The sequence below is a fragment of the Filicampus tigris genome, chromosome 9 (assembly GCF_054856515.1).
Source record: "Filicampus tigris isolate MCC_2025a chromosome 9, RoL_Ftig_1.0, whole genome shotgun sequence".
Taxonomy (NCBI): Eukaryota; Metazoa; Chordata; class Actinopteri; order Syngnathiformes; family Syngnathidae; genus Filicampus; species Filicampus tigris.
The window spans coordinates 14,149,404-14,173,092 of NC_141225.1; the positions used below are offsets into that span (position 1 = coordinate 14,149,404).

The 23,689-nt window shown below is 40.7% G+C and overlaps 3 protein-coding genes across 3 annotated transcripts; 1 reads left to right on the forward strand and 2 right to left on the reverse strand.

Annotated features, from left to right (window-relative positions):
• Positions 1-45: 45 nt before the first annotated feature.
• slc25a20 (solute carrier family 25 member 20) lies at positions 46-6,841 on the reverse strand. The gene is made up of 10 exons (XM_086042022.1): positions 6,691-6,841; positions 6,483-6,599; positions 5,968-6,060; positions 4,620-4,747; positions 4,452-4,542; positions 3,378-3,495; positions 3,206-3,278; positions 2,944-3,053; positions 2,087-2,211; positions 46-1,612 (listed from the first exon to the last, which is right to left on the reverse strand). The coding sequence occupies exons 2-10, from the start codon at positions 6,585-6,587 to the stop codon at positions 1,550-1,552; spliced, it is 906 nt and encodes a 301-aa protein (XP_085898148.1). The 5' UTR covers positions 6,588-6,599; positions 6,691-6,841; the 3' UTR covers positions 46-1,549.
• Positions 6,842-6,995: 154 nt separating this feature from the next.
• On the reverse strand, positions 6,996-19,483 carry nckipsd (NCK interacting protein with SH3 domain). Its single transcript, XM_086042020.1, has 13 exons — positions 18,608-19,483; positions 16,745-16,857; positions 15,746-15,950; positions 15,039-15,114; positions 13,696-14,198; positions 12,542-12,712; positions 11,171-11,257; positions 10,919-11,057; positions 10,755-10,835; positions 9,896-10,024; positions 9,637-9,726; positions 9,397-9,569; positions 6,996-8,368 (listed from the first exon to the last, which is right to left on the reverse strand). The coding sequence occupies exons 1-13, from the start codon at positions 18,776-18,778 to the stop codon at positions 8,150-8,152; spliced, it is 2,157 nt and encodes a 718-aa protein (XP_085898146.1). The 5' UTR covers positions 18,779-19,483; the 3' UTR covers positions 6,996-8,149.
• On the forward strand, positions 19,216-22,075 carry ndufaf3 (NADH:ubiquinone oxidoreductase complex assembly factor). The gene is made up of 5 exons (XM_086042023.1): positions 19,216-19,365; positions 20,310-20,505; positions 20,610-20,676; positions 20,748-20,848; positions 21,480-22,075. Exons 1-5 carry the CDS (start codon positions 19,277-19,279, stop codon positions 21,585-21,587), a joined length of 561 nt encoding a protein of 186 aa, XP_085898149.1. The 5' UTR covers positions 19,216-19,276; the 3' UTR covers positions 21,588-22,075.
• Positions 22,076-23,689: the final 1,614 nt, after the last annotated feature.

Consider the following 23,689-nt stretch of genomic DNA (forward strand, 5'->3'; position numbering starts at 1 on the left):
CCCTCATGTGAACACACTTCGAAACACAAGCAAACTCCACCCCGCTGCATCTGTCACATTCACTTTATTGATTTCTTTATTGAACCCAGCCTGTTGGAAAGTATCGACCGAAACTTTTCCCTATTACACGTAATAAACGCCTGTCCAGTGGACACATCAAAGTGAAACAACTGACCAAAGAAAGGACACAGTAAAAGCACTTTTCACATGGCAAGTAAACTATTATTTACCGTACACAAGTCCCAGTCAAGATTGCATTTTTTTTTTTCCATTTGCACATTTCTACACGGCAACATTCACGTACAGGTCGACCAATCTCAACGGGAGTCCTTTGCGAAGCAATGAGTGCGGGCTATGAATATTGCTGAGACGTTGAGACACACAGTATAAAAACACATGTGCCTTTTCCCTGATATGTTCACATAAGGCAGAGAGGTAAGGCACAACATGTCCAGCTCACTCCATCACTGCCTCTTACAAAAACACTGCAGAAGAAAATAAACATTTAAAAAAAAAAAACAGGAGTGAGACTGTATTTCCTCATATAGTGGCTGGAAGCATTTATTTAATATATTTAAGCACATTTTCCACGTCAACTATGGATAACATGAACAATTTGTTCTTCCTAAATCTACAAGTTCAGCTATCTTAACTTATATTTTAACTAGGGGGGATGATGATGATGATGATGCAGACAACTGCAAGTGTAATTAGTCATAATGGTGTTGTATATATTGAAAACTGGAATTACAGATATCTAAAATTCAGTTGCCGGTATCATAAATTCAGCATCTGTCAACCTCTGCTGGTTACAGCCAAGTAGTGCACTATTGCACATTTTGTCTAAAATGCTTCAGACATGATTAATAGACAATTCCACACAACTGACCATATGCTAAACAAGAATCACAATCGTTTGATCATATATTTTTAAAAATAAATAATGTTTGACTAAAATATTATATATACACATCAAGTGATGCTGTATCTTTAAAAAATTATGCATTATGGATATGATAAAATAAAAAAAAAAACTAGGCAAGCTGGACAGACACAAACAACATTGTGGTGCGAGCACAGAGGTGACTAAAAAAGACACCGTCTCAATATAACGCAAGATCACCTCGTGTACAGTCCAGTGACCTGCTTGACAACCACATAGTGGCAGCCAGGAAAAGTTGAGGTGCTTTGGTAGGTGTTGCGGTTTTCTTTAGCAACTGGGTTCTTCAATGCCTCTGTGTGTCGTGAGTTAATTACAGTTGCTACTCGTTTTCCCAAAAAGGAAAAAAGGCGGAATTATGGAGAAGCGCATATTACTTTCAAGACTATGATGAACCCCGACATTAATTGAGACACATTAGAGTGGAGGCCACTATTTGAGGAAATACCATTTGCTCCAAATCCCACTACTACAGGTTTTCACACACAAGTCAAGTCAAGATTTGGAAATTTGTTAAAAATTATAAAGTCCGCGCGTGTGCATGTGTGTGTGTGTGTGTGTGTGTGTGTGTGTGTGTGCGTGTATATATACTAATTAATGCACATTCCATCACGGGTTGGGTGCCAGCCAGTTCAGGAATTTCATTGCGAGTTCGAATCCCAAGAAGCAAGCCTGAGGACACAAACGGAAAACAAAAAGCTTCATTAGAATGACTCAGGTTCTCAGTCACATACTGTATGTATGTATCTGTCGAGCGTATGCTTCGATTTGCATACTAACATTTCAAAAAAACAAGTCAATATGTCTGTACTGTGTCACTAGAACCACATCATGAGTGCTGGGCCGCAAAGCTACATGCTAACATGCGCACACCATTAATTCCTCATATTTAAAGTGGTTCTAATAGTCCATCCCTCTCAAGCTAACAAATATTACAATACTGCACTCAATGATTCTTTTCAAATGTACTGCACAGAGATGTTACATAAAAAAAAATATATATATAAAAATAAATGAAGGAAAACTTAAAAATACAATGGAACTGTACAGGTGTCTGTACTACACTTTGAGAATCATTGTAATACATCTCGTGATGAATATGCCCCACCCTCCCCCAAAAATAAATAAATGTAAAAATCTCCTCACAGCATTTGCGGGAAAAGCTCGAAGCATGACAGCATTGAAACCTTTATATAAGGAGCCAATGCCTTCTTCTCGGATCAGCTCACGCAGAACATCCCGGAAGCCATTGGGATACTTTCCTTCAGGAGCTGCGGTGATTGACACAAACAAATGATTACCGGTAGTCAATTTTTACATGTCATATATTCAAAGTAGATTACGAACTCAAGCAATTACGCCAACATCACTGGACACTTGAAAGGAGTAAATAGGAACAGGGTCAATATCCCTAAACAGTACACAGTCATCTTGCTAACTGCATCATGTTGCTAAATGATGGTCTACCATGCTAACATTAGCCAAAAATATCCACCCTGCCAGCCAGCTCGCATATTTTGTTCTTTCCATATACATTCTCTGCTTGCAAGTTAATTCATTGAAAACAGTGTGGGAGCTTGACTAATATGTATTTCTAACAGCCTAACACAAATTTAATACAATAAATAGTCACCCTTCTAAAATAATGCCCTAAGTCTTTTTTTTTTTTTCAGAAAACATGGAACAATTTAACCAAATATTTATTATATTACATTTATTAACAATTTCATTTCAGGGGTATGCAGCCAATTTTTAACAGAGGTGGCAAGCATCCTGGGGATTATTATTTTGACAGATTATTTCAAGAGGGAAGCAATATGACGTTGAACCTTTTTTGAGTGATATTGGGAAGTCTCAAAGGCACCTTAGGGCGATACTACCTCAAACTTTAATTTGACCGTCGCTGTTATGTACAATGTGAAAAAACAGAAGGGTTCTTGCAGAGACGTTATGCTTAGGGCGGAGTACATTTTTAACAGGTAGGTAGGCGTGTTGGCAGGTACCTGTTTGGAAACGGGACTTGAGCACGTCAGCGGGAATTGCCACGGCCCAGTTAAATATTCCTGCCATCCCTCCGGCGAATAGCACGCTGGGAACGCTGAGTTCGTCATGACTGGGCAGGCGGGCGAGTGAACGAGAGAGAGAGAGAGAGAGAGAGAGAGAGAGAGAGAGACATAGAGACACAGAGAGAGAGAGAGAGAGAGGGTTCGGGTTACATCTCATTTACATCAAAGATCTGAAGTTCGAGCTGTCAAGAGTTCGCACCTCTTTCCCACCGGCGTGAGGAGATTCTTCAACCACTCGTACGACATAAAGTACATTCCGCTTGCAGGAACGTCTGAATCAAACGCAAAAGTCTGAGTCGTTACACACCTGACTGCGAACGAAGACACACTAGCACAACCTAATTGCAAAGCAAAATAAAGCAGCGCCGCACCTCTCATGAGAGTCAGCACAGTGCCTTTGTAGATTCCTCTGATGCCGGACTCCTTGTAGAGCTGTTTGACACAGTCAATTGGCCCAGCGTACTTCACTGTCCCAGAGGAAGCCTGGATCTACACACACACACACACACACAACTTCAATTATTTTGGGAAGCTATTCTCAGGGTTTTGCTGTTTTTGTGCAAAGCAGTTCAAGTGTTATTTTGGCAACGTCTCATAGAATCTTGGCGTTTGGTTTCATTCATTGACAGTGTTTCTCATTTGCATTTGAGATATCCTATTTTGTTGGTGGTCCTTGAATGCACCCGGAGCACCATCTAAAAGGGAAATTGAACGTATTTTTCTGCTTCTATCCTGATTTAGTTACTAATAGCCCACCTAAAAATGTTTTTTAAAAATTGTAAATGTAAATCCGCGGGAGCTGAACTGTGAGGTATGTGGGGGTCCACTGTATACTCTAACATTTACTAGTGTGTATAAATTCCAAAAGGTGAATGTAATGACTTACCGTTTCTGTTAAGTGGTAGTGCATGTGTGATGCCACATCAATTGATGCTAGCGTCATATTTAGTCTACTATGCTAGCTTATAATATTGAGGAGCGATATGTGAAGGTGGTTTGTTTGTGCCGAACAATTTGACTACTCAATACAGTTATTTATGTAACAGATTGAGTACATTCTACAAGCATGGCATGTATGCTTTACGATTGTCCGTTTTAAGTGCTTTGCCGCCATCTTTGAGCATTTATATTCAATTAAAATACCCTTTTGAATGGGTGTCAATTTGAAGAATTTTATTATTCGTCGCAGGGCTTTTCACCCCCCCAAAAAGCGGAGGTTCATTGTACAGTACTTTTGATTGATTTGATGCTTTTTTTAATGGCCAAATATGTTTACTATGCATTTAAAAATAGTGTTTAAGTTAGGTTTAAATGCATTAGAATTGGGGTTTTTTTTGAAGGGGGTTTGTATGATTTTTCACCTATTGTTTGTGGGTCTGGAACATATTGCTGGCAATAAATAGGTGTTCATTATAAAACAAAGGATGAAGAAGAGGTTAGCTAACCTGCAGTAGACATTTGATTCGCTCGCCAGGAGTCATGATGGCCGTGGTGAAGACGCCGGACAACATGCCTGCAGCAAACAGCTGTGGATACCTGGAGGAGGGAGGCAAAATCATCACAATCAGTGCTGACATCTCCCAAATCACCGCAGAGGCAGGGCAGCGACCTACGTCAGAATCTCAGTGGGGCTTTTCTGCTGCAGTTTCTTGCCCAAACCGAAGCCAAAGAAACAGACGGCATACATGGGCGTGACTCCGATGATGGGGGCTGCCATACCTTTGTACAGACCCTTCACTCCCTGCAAAGAGGAGGATGAAGAGGTGTTATCACTGTGAAACAACACACTGTGGATATTGGATAACATTTCCGAACAAACTTCCGCATTTGGCAAAGCCTGCCTAAGCATTGCGCTTCCTCCCGGCTCGGTTGAATGGCGAAGGAGGCCGTGAAAAAGCAACTATAAAACTTTTAAATGCCGTTCATGTTTACAGTAATTACATTTGTTTGAAAAAAAAAATGATATAGGTGTATTTTAGACACCAGCCATAAAGAACCAAAATTCGAGCAAATTCGGCTTCAAACCATCATGTACTGTAATCACACCACAGTCATGCTTATTAGCGTAGCATGCACAGGAAGTCAGCTGTCACATTTTCTGGGTTTAGTCACATGAGATTTCGCATACAGTGGATTGCATCCACTTAATTAAACAACACAAACACACCTCACATAGATGCCTCTTCCCCCCCCCCCAAGGTTGTTATATAGTATTTTTTACTATTGCCATTTCTGACAAGCAACTACACACTGCATTTTTATTTATTACCTTTTTAAAAACTTTTTTCACATTGCTGCTCTATATACGTACATACTGTATATGGCACCAACACAAAACAGGAAGCATTTTTTCACCATTTGAGGCAATAATAAAGTGGTAAGTAACAGGCAAAAGTGGCCTATTTTGTTTCCGGGTCTTTACATTTATTTTACTGTTTGATTTACAGCGTCTTTTTGTTCCTTGAAAAGTGCCTTAAAAACAAAACATTATTTTTAAATGCCATCGTACATCTAATTTCCTGTGTGGAGTCAATTTGGCATCTGTAAAAGCTGATTGCTGATGCTGTGTTTACCATTAGAGTGCAAAATCTTATACACGTTTCAACCTTGACGCCAACCGAAGAAAGCGACTTGGCCTGGTAATTTATGCTCTTGACCACTATTCCAGCAAATACGGTATTTAACCTCAAGAGAAAAGTTGCATGACTGCTTAGTGCAGGGGTGGGCAATTCTGGTCCTCGAGGGCAGGTTCCCGCATGTTTTATATGTCACCCTTCTGCAACCCACCTGATTCAAATGATCAGGATCGTTATCCATCTTATGCAGACCTTGCTGATGAAATGATCATTTGGATCAGGTGTGTTTCAGCAGGCAGTGATGGAAAACCGGCAGGACACCGGCCCTCACCCGCCGGCCCTCAAGGACTGGAATTGCACGGTAACTTGATTGCTTACTGCTTACCTCTTTAGCTAAGGTCTTTTTGAAGCAATCAATGGTCCCCGCATACAAGAGTCTCTCTCCTGGTTTGGGCTTTGGTTGAGTCTGTAGACGCACCTGAGGGAAGAATTTTGCACCAAAACAAAAATATCTTACAGTAGTGCCTTAAAAGAGAAAATAGGCTTACAATTGATTGACAGAGCATTTAGAATTTGGTGACAGACTGTGGATTTGGTGCGTGGGCCTTCAGTGGGAACGACCCGAATTATTCCGTCACTATCGTGTCACAATTATAGAACCATCAATACCATACAAAAAAGTGAATATGCTGGAGGATAATGAGTGAGTGTGCTGGGATGAGACATGCAGCGAGAAGCGCACGTGAATGTCGGTCAAAGTACTGTACTGCAGTTCACTCAGCTGAATTTCTTAGCAACATGGACATTTGTAGTTAAATAAAGGCGCTATTGCAGATCCTGCGACTGCCTTTACGTGGCAGCCATGGAGCGAACGTATTGCCTCATGTTCACATGATTTACTTTAATAGTGTCGAGCGGGTGACCGGCAAAGACGAGGCAGACTCCACCGAAACCGCCAGCGAAGAAGTTCTTCGTTGGGCTGATCGGCTGCGGCTGTTTTGACATTTTGACTTTCCGCTTTGAAGAAAAAAACCCAAAAAACAAAGATTATTAGAATAGGAGAGTAAGTGGACACGCAGGAAAACAAAAGAGAAGAGAATTAGCTCACCTGGTCGGCCGCAGCTACGAGAAGAATTTTTGCAAGTGAATAGCTGTCTAACCACTGAACCTTTCACCCACATACGGACCCGGACGGATTTGACTGCAACACACTCTGGTGAGACAGCATTTGTTGTCCGGCTTAACTTTTACTTGCGCTGTAACTGGACTGCATCACTTATTAATCATACCAAAAAATGCACTCTTGTGAATCTATATTATATGTGAATTTCACTTTCGGACTTGAACTGCTGAAATGATTTTACCGTGATTTATATGGTTATACAGTATAATAAACATGACTATCCCAACAACTTCCACTTTAAAAATAACTTTATTAGTTTCTTTTAGCATGTTATTTTAGTTAAGGTAGGGGAGATGTTCATTTCGCTCAAGCTGGCTGTAAACAAACACACAACTGATGAATGGAGGTTGGAACACAATACAAAATATATATATATGATATTTATGTTTTAACATTTAAGAGATGTTTCCCAACTAAGAAACCATGTCACAGACATATATTAACTTGTAATATGAGAGGACAACACCAATGTAAATAAATCAATGACATTTCTTTCTGTTAAATTATTAGATATGAATTCCAATAGATACTAGATGGAACGCAGCAGCGCTTGCTGAAGACCTAACTGCAAAATATCAGCCAAAACCACAAAGCTCTATTGCAGGTGAAATGCAGGACTGTGGATCAAAACACTCAATTTTATTAAGATTTAAAATCACTGACCCTGATACTTGAGGAGCTTTGTACAAGTGAGCTGAGCACACAAGTTACTTAGCTCCAAGCTTATTTCTGCAGCACTCAACCTGTTTATCTTGTTCTACTTTATTTCAATGGTGTTTGATGAAGTGATGAAGCCCCTTGGGGGGTATGGTGGGGTAAAGTAGGTCAAGTCAGTTGTAATGCAATATACTGTAAGTAAAATAATGCTCTGAGCACAGACACTGTCATGACATGGCACTATTGCAAATAGTTGAGTGCATTTTGGTTAGAATATGGCCTATACATGTTTTTTTGTTACTTTAATAGACGACAATGTATGCATTTACTGAGGCTCATTATTGCTTATGAGTCAAACGTTATTTTGGCCTATATTTCGGTATCTCAAGCTTTGACCTTGCTGTTTTTGTGCATTTGTCATGCTTTTTCCCTCATTCAATCATGAAAACACACCATTCTCAAAGGAAAGTATTGAATAATACCACATCCCATGCATGCTGCAGCAGTGGACAACAAGTCCAAGGAAACACTGGCATATAAGTGATGGCGTCTCTCAGCATTCAGGGCATCACTTTTTCCCCTACCGCACCTCCCTGCAGTGGACTACAGTGTGTGATATGCATGATACTGAACGGGGCCCTACAAAGTAGTATTTTCCATTTGCGGCAGGCACCAAAGGGATATTTTTTTCCCCTGGCGGCACCCCTGGTGATACTGCTATGATGAGTTAGTATTGACTGATTTGCGGGAACTCCTTGAAGATCTGCTGCACAATGAGCTTATCCATCTGTTTGGCCGTAGCGCTCCCTTCATCCTCCCCAGGGTCTTCCTCCTCCCTGAGGATCCTCTGCAGCGCCCCCTGCAGGTCAGAGAGCCGGTGCTGGTGCTCCAGGTAATCTGTCGAGCGCATGATGGAGTGCATGAGGGAGAGGTACTCCATGCGCAGCTTTGGTGGAGATGGTGAGAAAGAAGAAAAGTAGGGGAAATTATTTACGAGGCAATTGTCACAGAAAAATACTTTCTTGGATACAGAAATTGAACACATTTGTTAGAACACAAGACTTTTCTGATGCAAAAATAAGACCATGATTTAAAAATATTTTTTCTCAAAAAAAATTGGGAATTATAACCTGTAAAAGTCAATAGAAATACAAAATTATTAGTAAAATTCGATGGAGCCCTTTTTTGATTTCACAGCATTTTTAGGTAGCATGACACACCTGGACTTGAGCTAATAAATTATTGTCATTCGTTAAAATACTTTTACCTCACATATTTGTTCATGATATACACCACTGTAATATACTGTATATTTTTAATTGTTTGAACTCTCACATGGTGAGATGTACGGAGTCTTTTTTTTTTTTGGTACGCCATGTTTGTTTTATGAAGTAACCAAATGTAAAAGTCTATTATGTGGCAATTTTCATTGAAATATTATGAATAAAGTACTTTAGTTGTCCTTGCTGCGCAACACAGAATTAGTGCATATTTTTTTAATCTTGTATATATCCCTCAATGAAACACAACTTTTTTTCAATCATTCTTATGTATTTACTCATATCTAAAAAATTCCATGTATGTGTATAACAATTTTATCATATTTGATTCTGAGTATCAACATCTGATTTTGGTGATTAGAGGGTAATTATAGTTTTACTGCTTTTCCATCCATCCGTTTTCTACACTGACTATCCTGTAAAGGGTTATGGGGAGCTGCCAGTGATTATATATTATCATTACCTTTATTATTATTAATATAGAGAGTGTCCATCTTGACCGTTTGTTACCAAAGATGACTTTGAAGCTTCAGACTAAATAATAAGCAGCCAGCCTGACAAGAGACCCACCTTCTGAAAAATTGTATCTATTCGTATGGCATTACAATTGTAAATTGATTTGATGAGTTTTAGACATAAGGGCAGGGAATTAACAAAGTGATACTAAGCATATTTTAGTGTCTCCCCAGCTCACCTTGTCTCCGGGTGAAAGGTCAGAGATCTGCCGCACCGCTATGTCGATCATCACCATCATGTCAGTGCGGTAAAAGATGTCGGCCGTCTCTCGGCTGGCGAAGACATCCTGCAGGAACTTGAGCACGGCGTGAGGCGCGGGCGGCATGTGCTTGAACATGCACACGGGGTCGTCTGCGAACATTACATTGATGGCCAAGCGTGTGACAGGAGGACGGATGCGAGTAAAACAATCAGGTACCTCCTCGGTTGAGGAGCAGCAGAACTTTCTCGGTCAGAATCTTGACGTTCTTCTTCCTCAGCTGCTGCATGATGACATTGTTGCTCGGCACTGCGTGACAAAGACACGCCGGCCGTTGAGTCAGAGATGTAGGTAGAGAGGTTAGCCCTGATCTGGTTTGTGGGCTGTGTAGACGTGATGGTATGAAAACAGTGTGACATCATAGTAGTGCGGGAAGAGAACCTGACAGAGCCTCAATTTTAAATCTTTATGCGGTCACCTGTGTGGTGCAGGTTGAAGGCCAGCAACAGGTTGAGGAAGAGGTCAGGAAGCTGCTCCGTGGGGTCGGAGGGATGTCCGTCCTCCACCACATCCAGCAGGAACTGAACAAAGTCGCCATTCAGGTGCACTGAACGCGTAGGAGGAAGAGGATCACGTCAAAATGACAGCACGCACTTTGCATATTGCAACACCGGCACACATTAGCATCAACCGGATGCCACTGAGACCATTTGAAGTACTTTGGTACATATGTTAATATTTGTGCCAACACGTTGGGATTACCGTAACAAAAATACTTGGACCGGACTATTAGAGACAACACCGGGACGCAATGTAACAAGATTTAGTTATATATTAAGATTACATGTATTTATTGCATTTTCTGGAGTAGACTGTATAAAGTGTAGAAATAGTCTATGCACCCCGTGTTCAAATGCCATGGTTTTTGTGATGTGAAAAAATAAGAGAGATAAATCATTTCAGATTGTCCAATAAAATTTTCAAGAAGGGAAATAAACAATCTGAAATGATGTGGTTGCACAAGTGTGCACACCCCCTTAATAACTGTGAATCAGAAGACTTTTGAACAGAACTGCACATGAACAGTGGATATAAATAGTCTACACACATATGTTCAAATGCCAGGCTTTTGTGGTGTGGAAAAACAAGACGGAGAAATCATTTCAGACGTTTTTCCAATATGAATATGACCTGTAACAAAATTGCTTTGTTTTTTTTAAGCATCTTTTCAAGAAGGGAAATAAAAAACCTGAAATGATAAATATGACTATATTATTATGTTAGCATAGGTTAGTATAGTACATACTTATCATGCTTCTCATGAACAAGAATCTCACCATAGTGATGATACGGCACCTGTTCCCCCATTGAGAAAATCATAGTAAGCACCAAGGCTGTGTAGCACATCTTCTGATGCTCTGAGCAATGTGAAAATGACAGCACATATAAGTAAGGAATACGTGTATACGCCACATCACTAAAGGAATAATCACCCACCCACCTTGTGTGTCAGTCTGTAAGTCCCTGGCGAGCTCCATGGGGAGGATGGAGTTGAGGAGGGTGGAGATGAGGGAAGCATCGAGGCTGCACATGGCGCCAAACACTTTGAGCAGCAGCAGCCGCAAAGACACGCGAAGCTCCTGAACGGTCGCGTGAAAGCAACAGTGAACCGAGAGCTGGTATATACCGTTACCGCGACGACCGATTTGTCACTGGTGGTTGCCCAAGATGATTTTGAAGAAGTTATTCTTACCATCTGATAATAGGAAACCAGGGAGAGCACATTCTCATAGTCGCTGGACTTGCACATCCTCTTACACACCTCGGGATCTGCATCAGTCTAAAAAGAAAAAAAAAAAAAGTGTAAAAACAAGCACAGATTTTATTTGTATGAGCATACACAGCACTTCTTTCCCTTCCCTGTGTAATCTGTTCACTGGATGAGGTCCCTGAGCACACCCGAGGATTTTTGGGTGCGTTTAAAGCTCATGTGAGCGTCCCAGCTTGATTGTGGGTTTTAGTCAGTCGGAAAATGCCAACAAAAAAGATTTGGCAGGCTGTCAGCTTGGCTGAGTCAGTCTTTAATAACATGGTCGGATCTGTAAACTGGCCTGTCTGATCTCATCAGACATGTCTGGTATTTCAAGCAACGATCTGGATGTGTTTCCTGTGTGCGGATTTAAATGCTCATCTGACTGAAAATGTTTCATTAAACTGTACAGGGAATAATAGTTGTATCAACAGTGGAGTAGCTTTGCTGGGCTTTGCTTCCTTTGAAACTTCAACACTACACTTCACCAGAAGACCAGCATATCCACAAAGAAGCTTGGTGGTGGCCGCATCATGAGATACTTATGAGCTGCTCCAAATAACAGGCAATTTTGCCAAACTGTTCAGAGAAGGAAAATACCACCAGAAGGACATTAAAGGAGAGTGAACGAAATGTTCAAGCTGTTTATCGCAGTTAAAGTTCACTTTAAACTAAACATAAAACAAAAAGAATGACATATTGTGTATTAAACAAATCAGATTCACTTTGTGTTAAGAACCTATGTTAGCGTATTGCTAACACACAATGCAAAACAGCACAGAAGTGCTGACAAAATTAGCAACAATGTTGCGATAACCATGATCCTTTAAACAGCTTCTTTTTTTAACAAAAGCAGTAGCAACACATGCAAACAGGGCATATTCATAGGCATATATTCTTTATCATCAGCAAAAAAAATATCAATATTATTGCATCTTAGCTGAGATGGCCTTCTTTGTTTTTATCATTAAATCTTTTGTGATGTATATCTGTATGGATTATACTGCCCCCTGGTGGCCAAGACACACACAACAGAATGAGTAGCACAATGCCCATCAAATTGGCACGATGCATAAATTAATTGCTAGTGCTATTTTTCACATTATAAAACGTGACAATTTTTTCTTGTTGGTGATTTTGGTGTGCTGGAGTGAATTAATGGAATATCCATTCATTTCGCTGGGAAAAGATGTTACGAGCATGGTCTTTGTCGTCACGTTATGGCATCCTAGGGCGTTTTAGAAATCGGTTCCACAGAAAAAAGGTGAAGAGGTAAATTGAACAAAATCATACACTGCCGTTCACGCGCCTCACCAGAATCTTGAGGAGTTCTTCGAGGTAGCACGTAATGAGGGCGAGGTCTTCGTGGAGCGCCCAGCTGCGCTGCTGGGAGTCGTCCCGGTGGCGGGCCAGGTCGCCGAAGATGACTTCCAGCCGCTGCTCGTCGTGACACAGCTGACCTCGCGGCAACGCAGCCCCCAGGTCCTGCACGGTTATCAGAGGTAGTCACACGACGTGGCCATGTCTGCATTTTGCAGCCCTTTTCCCTCACAATGTTTGTTTAAGAGTCTTGTCATTCAAAGCGGAAGTCAACGCAAACATACTTTTTTCAAGAATAAATTTTATGCAAGCCCACTAGTTGAAACAGGGCATTCTGATAAATATTGCGTTTGTGGAATAAGTGTTATCCACTTGTTTTTAGCTGTCTCTGGGGGCGGCCATTTTGTCTTCTGTCGACTGAAAATGACATCACAACTGCTCACAAGGACCAATCACGGCTTAGATCAGAGAACAGGTCAGCTGTGATTGGTCCTTGTAAGCAGTTGTGATGTCATTTTCAGTCGTCAGAAGACAAAATGGCCACCCCCAGAGATGGCTAAAAACAAGTGCATTTTGCTACTTAACTTATATTCCACAAACGCAAAATTAATCAGAATGCTGTGTTTCAACTAGTGGGTCTGCTGGGAACACATTTTTGAAAAAATTATGCTTGGGTTGACTTCCGCTTTAAAGTCATATTTTATTTTCTGTGGATTTTTTGTTGACGAAATACCCCCCAAAACAGGCCAACCAGCACGGATGGATGTGGTTCTTTCTTCCTCACAGATTCCTATGCATTTCTGTCTCTAGTCATACAGTATCTCTTTCAAAGTAAATATCCTCTCGATGTGTTTGGATGCTCTATCAAATGTCATTCAATCCAGTCGTAATGTGTTGCGCTTATGTATGATCTCGTTACATCTTGTTCCCTTGGAACCGCAGGTGACAAATGTTTAAGCCTTGGCGCAGGTCAAAAGTCTCACGTATCAAGTTTGACACAGCAGAGCAGGGAAAAAGTGACTGGCATGATAAATTCTCACAGCTAAAAGCAGCTTGAGCTGAAATTCTAAACGGCTGACATGTTCTCTTTTGAGCGTATGAGGGGCCGGTGCAGCAAGCGCACGTGACGCAAAGAAAACAAGTCTAACCTTGCTCTCCACCAGCGACAGGAGAACTCGCTCCAGGGCAGAGGAGGAATGAGGCAGGGTGGTCTGCAGGTGGCCCACCACCACCCCGACGGCGACTCGAGACAGCTCGTAACTTAAGCCCGTGTTCTTCCGCACCAGCTCGATCAGTTCGGCCCCGACGGTCGGGGGAACCGGCTCGGAGGAAGCGGGGCTGCCGGGGCGGCATTCGGCAACTGACGGCGGGGCGACTGGCCACTCGCTCTCCGGACGCTCCTCCTTGGCCGAGGCGGGGGGCTCAGGGGGCTGTGGGGCCGGGCTCTTCTTGGCTGGGGCTGACTGAGCGGGGGACTCTGAAGGCGCCGCGGCGGGCTTGACGCGGGATGGTACGGGGGGAGGCGGGGTGCTGGAAACACTTGGCAGGCTGACGTCGGAGGACACCGCAGACTCTAAAGACGTGCTGCTGATTGTGGGGGACGGGACTGGGGATGGAGGGAGGGAAGACAATCTGGAAGGGATGTCCGGCTCTGCAGAAAAGGAGCGAGCGAGCTCCAGTTAGACGGATGGACCTACCTAACAATTAAGGTTATTATAGTAAATTATTTAAAAAAAAAAAAAAAAAAACTAAAATGAATAAAAAGTCAACTAAAACAGCATTCTAGAAACTAATAAACACTAATGAAAACAAACAAACCCACTCTAAAAATGAATCAAAAAGAACTATATTTAAAAAACAAAAGTCAAAACAAAAGAAAAACAAACTATAAGGAAAAATCACAATCCATTATAAACAGAGTTGGGCATTTTACAAAAAACTGAGCATCTGTTATTCGTCATCCGTCTGCAGCGTGGATACGCTTCCATCATCCGTCATTCGCCTTTTTTTTTTTGTAGGGGAAAAAAAAATAATAACCGCCACTGATTTTAAACGGGCTTCCCTCAGCGATTCCAACGTCAAACTTCCAACAGCAGCGAACTCGGCTGATATTTTAACAGAAAGAGTAACTCACAGTGACTCTCTGCGCCATGGAAGTCTGTTCACTGCCTGGTCCCTCACTCAAATCTGTCCCCCAAGCAGCAGCAACCCATTATTGTTCCTCGCCGTGCTCATCGAAGCATGGCCGCGAAAAACAGACTAAAGGACTGCAGACGAAAGACAGATTAAATACATGGACTTCCGACTATGCTTAGTCCGTCTATTTGAAAATTGTTCCCATCATTCGTCAACAAAACGGGCGTCCATCATAGGCGGACAGACGGAATGCCCAGCTCTGATTATAAACCTGCCGAGAATAGAGTGTTTTTCAGCATGGCCCGTCATGATTATTCTAATCGCAGGTGATAAATCCATGCCGACGCCCACTGACCTGGACGCCGGCTGTTGCGCTGTTTCTCAGGTGGGGGCGGCGTGATCGGAGCCGCGCGGCGAGGCTGCGGAGGCACCTGCACGAAGGGATGCAGGCGAGGGTGAATGAAGACTCGGGAACATCAGTTTGGTTTCAAAGCGGGGCGGGACATTGTGAATTCCAATTGTAGAAGTATTTGTTTGAAAATGTAAGCACTTGCAGAAAACTTTTTGAAATGAAGTGCTGCATGTTGATATTTATCTTCCCTACAGTGTTGATAAATATTGTGACAAAATATGAAAATGATCAGCATACCAGTCAAAGGTTTGGACACATTTTGTAGTGATACTGGATGAGAAACTGTCATGGTTCAGTTACCTGTAAATATCATTATATTAAAAATAAAACGTAATTAAAAGTAATTCATGTTTATGTCATTTGTTATTTCAAAAGTGTTAATCAGTACCAAAGAAGGAGCTCTCATTTTCAAAAAGGTTGGGGACCCCTGTTCCAGAATCACAATGGGTAACAAGCTGCAATATGTAGAGACCATATATAACATGTCTTTTTTTTTAAATAGTTTAAATTGTTTTTTTTTCTTCATGTTTGGCAAGTCATGGCAACCCAAAATAGCTTAAATAAGACTCGTCAAATAAGGGATATTTGTATTTAGGTGTAAAAATGTGCTTTTGTGCCAGAGTCACCATAATAGAAAGCAAAATGGCAACCTGATAAAAGCCCGGCTCTCCGTGCATGTTGTCCATGCTTCCTGATAAGGGGATGCCTCCCTGTCGTCCGCAGTCTCGGTTAAGGCCATTGGGCAGCGGCGGAGTTTGGCTGAGAGATATTTCACTGTTGGATGCCGGGAGGCCTTGCGAGTGTCCTGATATGCTCCGCCGTGCAAGCGTCTCCTTTCTGTGATGGATCAACTTTCTAGAACAGAAGGATGAACTTGTTGGAATTCAACGTGTTTGTCATTGTGGAAATGTTATTGACACTATTCTGCAATGATTGATATTTAGTAGCATTGCCATTTCTCAGTGATTTCAAACTTGATGAATAACTTTATGTGGGTTTAATCAGAGGCATTTTAAAGGGTGGAAAGTGTGTGCTGACTCCCATTTAACAAGAGTTAAATAAGTTAAGAGAACCTGACTGGTTAATTCTGAGAACAGTCACATTTCCAGTTCGTAGAGGATGTACACCCTTGGCAAACACATTGACATTCTCTTCGTTGTTTATTTTTACTTCCCCTCACTAAATGATTGACTTTTGCTTTCAATTGAGTTGTATAGGTTATAGGTCACATTAATACATTGTTTATTGTGGGTCTCTGTTTTTTTTTAAACCACAAAAACCTGGCCGTTAAACAGGGGTGTACTGACTTTTTATTGGCACTTTTGCGTGTTTAACAGTTAAACATGTTAAACTGTGCCTGGACTGGACACTGAAGTGTCAACCCTGAAACGGATCATTTCAATTCACATTATTTTTCCATTAGACAATTATTTTAGCATTAAGCAAATGGATTTTGTCCTAAAAACAACAGGTCCACACAGGAACATATTGCTTTCACTAGAGAGCAAAATGTCATGGAATGTGAAGATTGCTATGATATACTGTCACATCCCCATTTTCTTCCCTTGACACTTTGGCCTTTCAGTATTGCCCATTTTTAAGCTAGCACGCTATTGAAGCAAAATATCTTTATGAGCACTTCCACTCACTGGAGGACATCCCGCTGTTCCAGATTGTATTTGCCTCCATTCTTCAAGGCAACATTGTGGATGCCTTCAATGGCTCTGTCAATGGACTGCAACACTTCATCCTGCTCTGGAGCCTGGCGGACAGAAGGAAAAATAAAAGAGACAGAAAATGAGGAGCAGTAGGAATTAAATATTTACTCATGTTTGCATAAAACTTTAAACACAACAGAGCAAAATTCTCGCCTTTGGCTGTGTACTCTCGGTGTGTTTGAGACTGGAGGAAAAAGAAACTAGGTCAGTTATCTAACAAAAAAAGCAGCCTTTCAGCTAGTGTCACACATGCTCAGCAAGACTCCAGATTGGAGCTCATTGAAGCTCCACAGCCAACGTGGAAGAAGCATTCATTCCCGAGTGGCGCAGGTCACATGCCAGGACTAGTTCTCTAATGAGTGCACACGTGGGAGGAACTGACTGTATAGAAAACAAGCCTTTTAGGAGAAGAACGGAAGTTGGCTGAGATCTACGGATGAAGGGGTGGAATTATTAAAAAATATTCCAGTCATCCATTTTTATCATCCTTGTCCTCATTAGAGTTGTGGCTGAGCTGGAGCCGATCCCAGCTGACTAGGGTAAGGGGCAGTGTACGCCCTAAACTGGATGCCAGTTATTCACGCCCTAAACTGGATGCCAGTTAATCACGGGGTACAAACAACTATTCACACTCATACCTAATGACAATTTACAGTGTTCCAAAAACTTAACATGCATGTTTTTGGAATGTGCGAGAAAACATCAGTACCTGCAGAAAACAAACGAATGGGGGAACCTGTAAATTCCACACTGGGATTTGCTGACTCTGAGGCTGTGCTAACCACTATGTAATACTACAATGATACACGACATGAACTTATTTATTTATTTTCATTTTAAAAATGTATAAATAAAAATAATAATAATATTGTAACTATCTGTTACTGATTCAAACTACAAGTATACTCTACAACTAACCTAAGTAACATGCACTGTTTAGAACAGCGATTCTCAAATTCACTGCATTCATTGATATGCAGTCCCCCTTTGGCAGTATGCGAAAGAATCACAAAATGTAATGTTCAAACTGTGCATAATGTTACATGTTAATTCTGTGTATTACATGTGTTAAATTGTATCTAATTTCTAAGTAAAATGAATGAATGACATTTTATTATTGTGTCAAGCATACAATAGTACATCCAGTCAAAATGAGCTCATAAGACACCAAACGATCAAAATGACCCGGCACCAGGACTAAAATACCAAAGAAACCTACGTCAAAAACAGTCTACCTTGTCTTCTTTGCCAAGCTTTACAGATAAAATTTGCAATTACAAAAACACAAAAATCAAAAACCCATTTAATCTTTTCCTCATCTGGCCAATAGAACATATATGAACATATCTTGAATTCACACTTGATTTCCTTGCTTTATTTTTTTCATTCATATAGTTGTTATCTGACTTTAATTCTTAATGTTGGTACCCAATAGGAACATCAATAACAATGGCAAAATCACAGCAAAAACAACATACTTTTCACATACTTCCTCACACTTACCTCATATGAACAATATTTTCCAATTTCTACCATATATTACTTATACATATTACCCACTGATCTGTAAACAATACTGCACATGTCTATCTAGACCTTATTTTAGACACATTTTCGTACTCTTGGAGTTCAGTTTAATAGATAGGCAGATGTATATCAATTGTTATTTCACTGCGCATTTATGACGACAACCGCCTTGAAACTAGTCATGATGCACCGCAACTCCTCCCGTGAACGATCCGGTATCTGCATTCATTGACCAGATTTCTCATTAGGACGGGACGTGGTATTTACCTGAATCTTTTCGATATACGAGGAGGGGATGTAGCCGGTCTCCCCCGAGCTGCAGCGTGATCCCAGCCACCAGTGTTTGTTGCTCCTTTCCAGGATTAGGAAGCTCTCTCCGGCCGCGAAGTGCAGCGAGTTGGGCTCCGCAGATCGGAAGGCGTAAAGGGACCGGTACATGTTGGTCAGCACTTGGACGCCACGAAAGGAAGACTAAGGGAAATTTTAGGATTATAAAGAGTCCCTGGGATGGAACTAGCGACCTTTTGGGGGTGTTTTCAAAAGAGGCTACGAAGGAGGCATGGCCCCGGTGTGTCCCTGCTGTCTATTTACAATGCAGCTCAGATCTGATCACCTGATCTAAGTCTGTTGCCGTTCAATGTCGCTAGGGGCGCTCTTGAGATCAGAAACGCCCCTAGTCCTGTTAATCAAAGGCAGAGCCACTTATCTTCTTTTAAATAGTTTTGTTTGTGGACCTGAGCAGTTGCACAGCATACACCTAGCACTATGAATCAATTACCAATCAAAGTATTTAAATCCGTATTATGTGAATATACGGTGTTACCAAAAAGCGTAATCAACAAAAATGAATTGATCGATTTGTTTGCCTTACAAAGTATCCACACCGGAAGAGATCTGTGGTGTCACATTGATTATCGCCCCCCCATTGGTGTCAACATGGCCGGTGTGTCTTGTGCCAAAATCCTTCTTCAGAGATCATCTTCAAGGTTGATTTTATCCACCAGAACAACACCGACTTTCTTCGGGTAGGACTGTATTTAATCAAACGATGTTGTTAAGATTTTAAGTTCCTCGGAGGAAGAGTTAAACTCTGCGGTGTCTTTTTGTCATTCCTCTGTGGGAACTCCTCTCGTTACAAAATTCGTCTATGATCGTCTAAAAAAAAAAAAAAAAAAAAAAAAAAAAAATATATATATATATATATATCTATATATATATATATATATATATTACTCTCAAATGTTTAAATAAGTACATTCAATATACCCTATATTCACTAATTGTGTTGTATTGAATCAATGCGAATCATCATTTATGTGGAGTAAAATTGACTAAATCTAAACTTGTTATACGTATCCTCAACTCGAATGCACTTGGATTTGGATTGAAGTTAAAGATGTAACGGATCGCTAATTTTAGCTGCAATCTGATTTGAAAACAACAACAACAACCCAGCAACATACTTTCAGACTTTTTTTTTCTTATAATTATTATTCTTATTATTATTATTGTTGTTGTTATGAGTAAACGTTCAAATCTACCTTTGACGCATTGTGTGTTGTATCTTTTTTAGACCCTGCCCTTGGTTTGAATTCCTAAATCCCGCTCTATTAAAGTAGATATTAAGTAATTATTTAATTTAGTAAACGCAATCATCATGCGTTTAAGTGTAACAGATCACAGTCATTATTACAGGATGTACTGTACTTCTGATACCTGATTTGTCTCTGGCTCCATCTAGTGCAGATCGAAGCAACAACATTACCTGGCCACCTAATACAAGGTCCAGGTCTACACATCTTGTACTACAACCTGCTTTCGTTTCTTTAAATTGTTTAGGAAAGTTTTATCATGTTAGTAAAAATGATCAGTGCATTCAATCCAGAGTAATTTTGCCTGCATTAGACACAAAGTGGTGACATTATTCTTATTTACTTAACGGGGGCTGTTGTCACCACATTTCTTGCAGTCCATTTCTGTCACGGGGACACCGTTTGGGCCCGAGTGATGACGAGATGTATCAGCGTACCACAGTGTCAGTTATGAAGAAGGAGCCGGGAAGTGGTATGATAATCCTCAACTACAGCTCCCAAGGATTTAACATTGATGGCAACAAAGTGTTCGGCCCCTGCGCAGTGGTCCCTCCTTCCATCCTGCAGTGGAAGGTGCACTAAAATCACATCACTCTTCATTGAGTATACGTTTTTAGCAATCGGAAAAATATTTAATATTTAAATATTTATTATTATTCATATTTAATATGTTTCAGGTTGGGAATTCTAAAGATATCACAGAAGAAAGTGTGTCACTTTTCCATATGATTGTACCCCAAATAGGTAACCATTCTAATTTATTATTAAGTTCTCCTAAGATACTGTGCGTCATGTGTGCTAATTTTCTTTTGTAGAGATTCTCGTCTTGGGCACGGGTGCACGACTCGAACGCATTCATCCCTCAGTTCTGGCTCTTCTTAAGCGCAAAGGAATCGCTGTGGAGGTGCAAGACACGGTAAAGCAAAACTGTGTTAGTGTTTTAAAGAGTTAGGAACATTCCCAGTCAGCTTCTATAGGAAGTTAAGATGGGCGATTTGGGATATACTCTCAATTTAGATACTTAACCTAAGAATTCATGGTAGGAAGGTTGGTAGGTAGATAGGTACTGTATTGAATTGATTCCGTAGGAAATTATGAGTTAATAGTAATTAATTAGGCAATCTAGCATTCAGTATCATGTAGAAATAAATAAATACAAATAAAGTGAATTTAAAAAATGATACAAACATCTTATTTATTGATTTATGGAACCTTTATCTGTTCCATCCACTGAATACACAAAAACGAACACACAAAAACTGATACTGAATAAACTAATCACGTCCACTTCCTATGATGAAACTTGTTATAAAGTTAATTCTGCAACATACCTTTCCCCCGATCACTGTACGCAAAGTTCCCTGTTATATATCAGTCCAGTTCATTCCCATTCATTCGTTTTAAATTTGAGAAATTCCCCAGAACGCTAATCACAGTTTCCTTTTTACATCTTCGTTGTGTTTTATAATCTAAGGTCGGAAGTAAAGAACTTCTTCTCCAATGTCATACTCAAATAATCTTTCCATCTCTCCTGTTTTGTTTTTCAGCCAAACGCATGTGCAACCTTTAACTTCCTGATAAGTGAAAACAGGATAGCAGCCGCTGGTCTGATACCTCCGTCCACCAGCACAGCACTGGAGGTGAAGCAGGAGTAGGTGACCTTGCGTGAAGCGCAGTTGAGAACTGTTTCCAGACGATAGTTTCATGAATCTTCATCGGCCCGTGTCAATTAGTCACCAAGATTCTCAAAGGACGACTTGCTAATCAGCTGTCATCTGAGATAAAACTTGATGAACTGAAATGTCGCTGCTTTAAAAAAAAAAAAAAAAACTCACTTGAAATCGGTTGAACATCTGCAAGACACCGCTACTGGCATTATGTGTGACTTTCTGCTTGTAAATAAACCACGTGTTATGTGTCTACCGGTAAATTATATATTTAAAGAGGTTGTGTTTGACGTTCTGCTACAATGACAACAAAATATGAGTTTTCCTGTCAGTGGATTATGGAGCATTGCTAGACCTGGCCCCAAGATCCTTCCCAATCTTCAAAGATCTTTTATCTGGATTTTGAAGTTAGCTTCGTTGCTGCACATCTGTTTGTTGTGGGACTTGTTGCAGTTATTAAAAGTCCATTCCAACTATTTTTGTGGTCTGGTGTACAGTACTGCATTTGGGTTATACACATGCCCTTGTCAAATATTTGCCAAGATATCAAATTTGTTGTATTTCTGTGTAAAAATGGCCTCACACAATGGATAGTTCTTTAAATGTATACTGTATAACTTTACAATGTTGATATTTTTATGAACGGTTTATTAAGTTTAACACTGTTATACTAAAGGGTTACAGTCATTAGGGAAGAACAGTGAGTGTCAAACCCTGTCTGCCAAATAGTGAACCTTCTATGCCCGTTTGTCACATGTAAGATAATTCTACATGGTACTCCCATTGCTTGTAAATAGTGGAAGCTCATACCGCTGAATCAAACATGCAAACTACCATAATAGATCATTATAAAGTGTGATGGTAGCTTGAACTTGCCAAATAGTGAGCCAATACATTCGCAAAATATTTTTTTTACTGTAATAAGTCATGTATTCATCAGGGTACCTTTATTGTAAAGAGGTTACAAGGTATCTGTTTAAAAAGGTCTGTCCCCTCAGTAGAAGAGACAGAAATAAGAATCACGTGAAAAAGTCTAAAAAGACTAAATGCCCTGAGCATGAAAAAAAAGGTGCAGTCCACCTTTTTACTTCAGTCGCTCATGTCGACTGTCCTAGTCTTGACTAAGCCTCTTAACGCTTCCCCTGCAGCACCAGTGTGTGTGTGAAGCACATGACATCATTCAATGGCTTTGTCCTTGTCACACATAAGCTGCGACAGAATCTATTAATCCTCTGCATTCATCTCATCGCCAGACGCCAGTCTTTGTGTGCTGGGCACAAGTTGGCATGGAGGCCTTTTAAATCCATTTTGTGTCCCTTAGCTGCAGAAATGGTTACACCTATTGAAACCATTTCCCCCATCGCTGTCCACCTGTCATTTTACTTTAAAGGGGAAATCAACCCAAACATATATTTTTTCAACAATATGTTCTATGCAGGTCCACTAGTTGAAACAAGGCATTCTGATTAATATTGTGTTTGTGGAATATAGCAGCAAAATGCGCCTGTTTTTAGCCAACTCTGGGGGCAGCCATTTTGTCACTTCTGTCGACTGAAAATGACATCACAGTTGCTCAGGGCTCAGGTAACAACCAATCACGGCTCAGCTTCAGAAAACAGGTGAGCCGTGATTGGTTGTTACCTGAGCAACTGTGGTGTCATTTTCAGTCGACAGAAGTGACAAAATGGCCGCCCCCTGAGATGGCTAAAAACGGGTGGATTAACTCTTAGTTTCAACTAGTGGACCTGCATCGAACATATTCTTGAAAAAAAATACGTTTGGGTTGACCTCGCCTTTAAAACCGCTGATTTTTTTAATGCTAAATGCTATATTGCCTAACAATAAAAACAATCTGCTCGAAAGTGTTCCTTTGGCGTTTCTGGGTTTGTGATCTTGTGGACCAGCCAGAACACCTCGACTGTTGTGTTAACTCTAGCTTCAATACTACAAGGATTGCCATGCGTCAAAATGACCCTCGTGAGGATTGGATTTGGATAATGGATGTTAATACAGAGATGTTGTGTTGGCAACCTTCTGATCATGCTTTTATTCTGCATTCCATAAAACTGTAAAGTGTGACATTTCCAACC

Bases quoted from the DNA above. Each gene is read 5' to 3' on its own strand.
- ndufaf3 (XM_086042023.1), top strand. From the start codon at position 19,277: ATGGCCGGTGTGTCTTGTGCCAAAATCCTTCTTCAGAGATCATCTTCA. The intron at 20,506-20,609 runs GTGCACTAAAAT...AATATGTTTCAG, and splicing joins CTTCCATCCTGCAGTGGAAG to GTTGGGAATTCTAAAGATAT. The intron at 20,849-21,479 runs GTAAAGCAAAAC...TTTGTTTTTCAG, and splicing joins CTGTGGAGGTGCAAGACACG to CCAAACGCATGTGCAACCTT.
- nckipsd (XM_086042020.1), bottom strand. From the start codon at position 18,778: ATGTACCGGTCCCTTTACGCCTTCCGATCTGCGGAGCCCAACTCGCTG. The intron at 16,858-18,607 runs GTAAATACCACG...TCTGTCCGCCAG, and splicing joins CGTATATCGAAAAGATTCAG to GCTCCAGAGCAGGATGAAGT. The intron at 12,713-13,695 runs GTTAGACTTGTT...ATAACCGTGCAG, and splicing joins TGTCGCTGGTGGAGAGCAAG to GACCTGGGGGCTGCGTTGCC.
- slc25a20 (XM_086042022.1), bottom strand. From the start codon at position 6,587: ATGTCAAAACAGCCGCAGCCGATCAGCCCAACGAAGAACTTCTTCGCT. The intron at 6,061-6,482 runs GTAAATCATGTG...TTCTTCCCTCAG, and splicing joins ACCCGCTCGACACTATTAAA to GTGCGTCTACAGACTCAACC. The intron at 1,613-2,086 runs GTGAGGAGATTT...TTGTGTCCTCAG, and splicing joins GAGCTTTTCCCGCAAATGCT to GCTTGCTTCTTGGGATTCGA.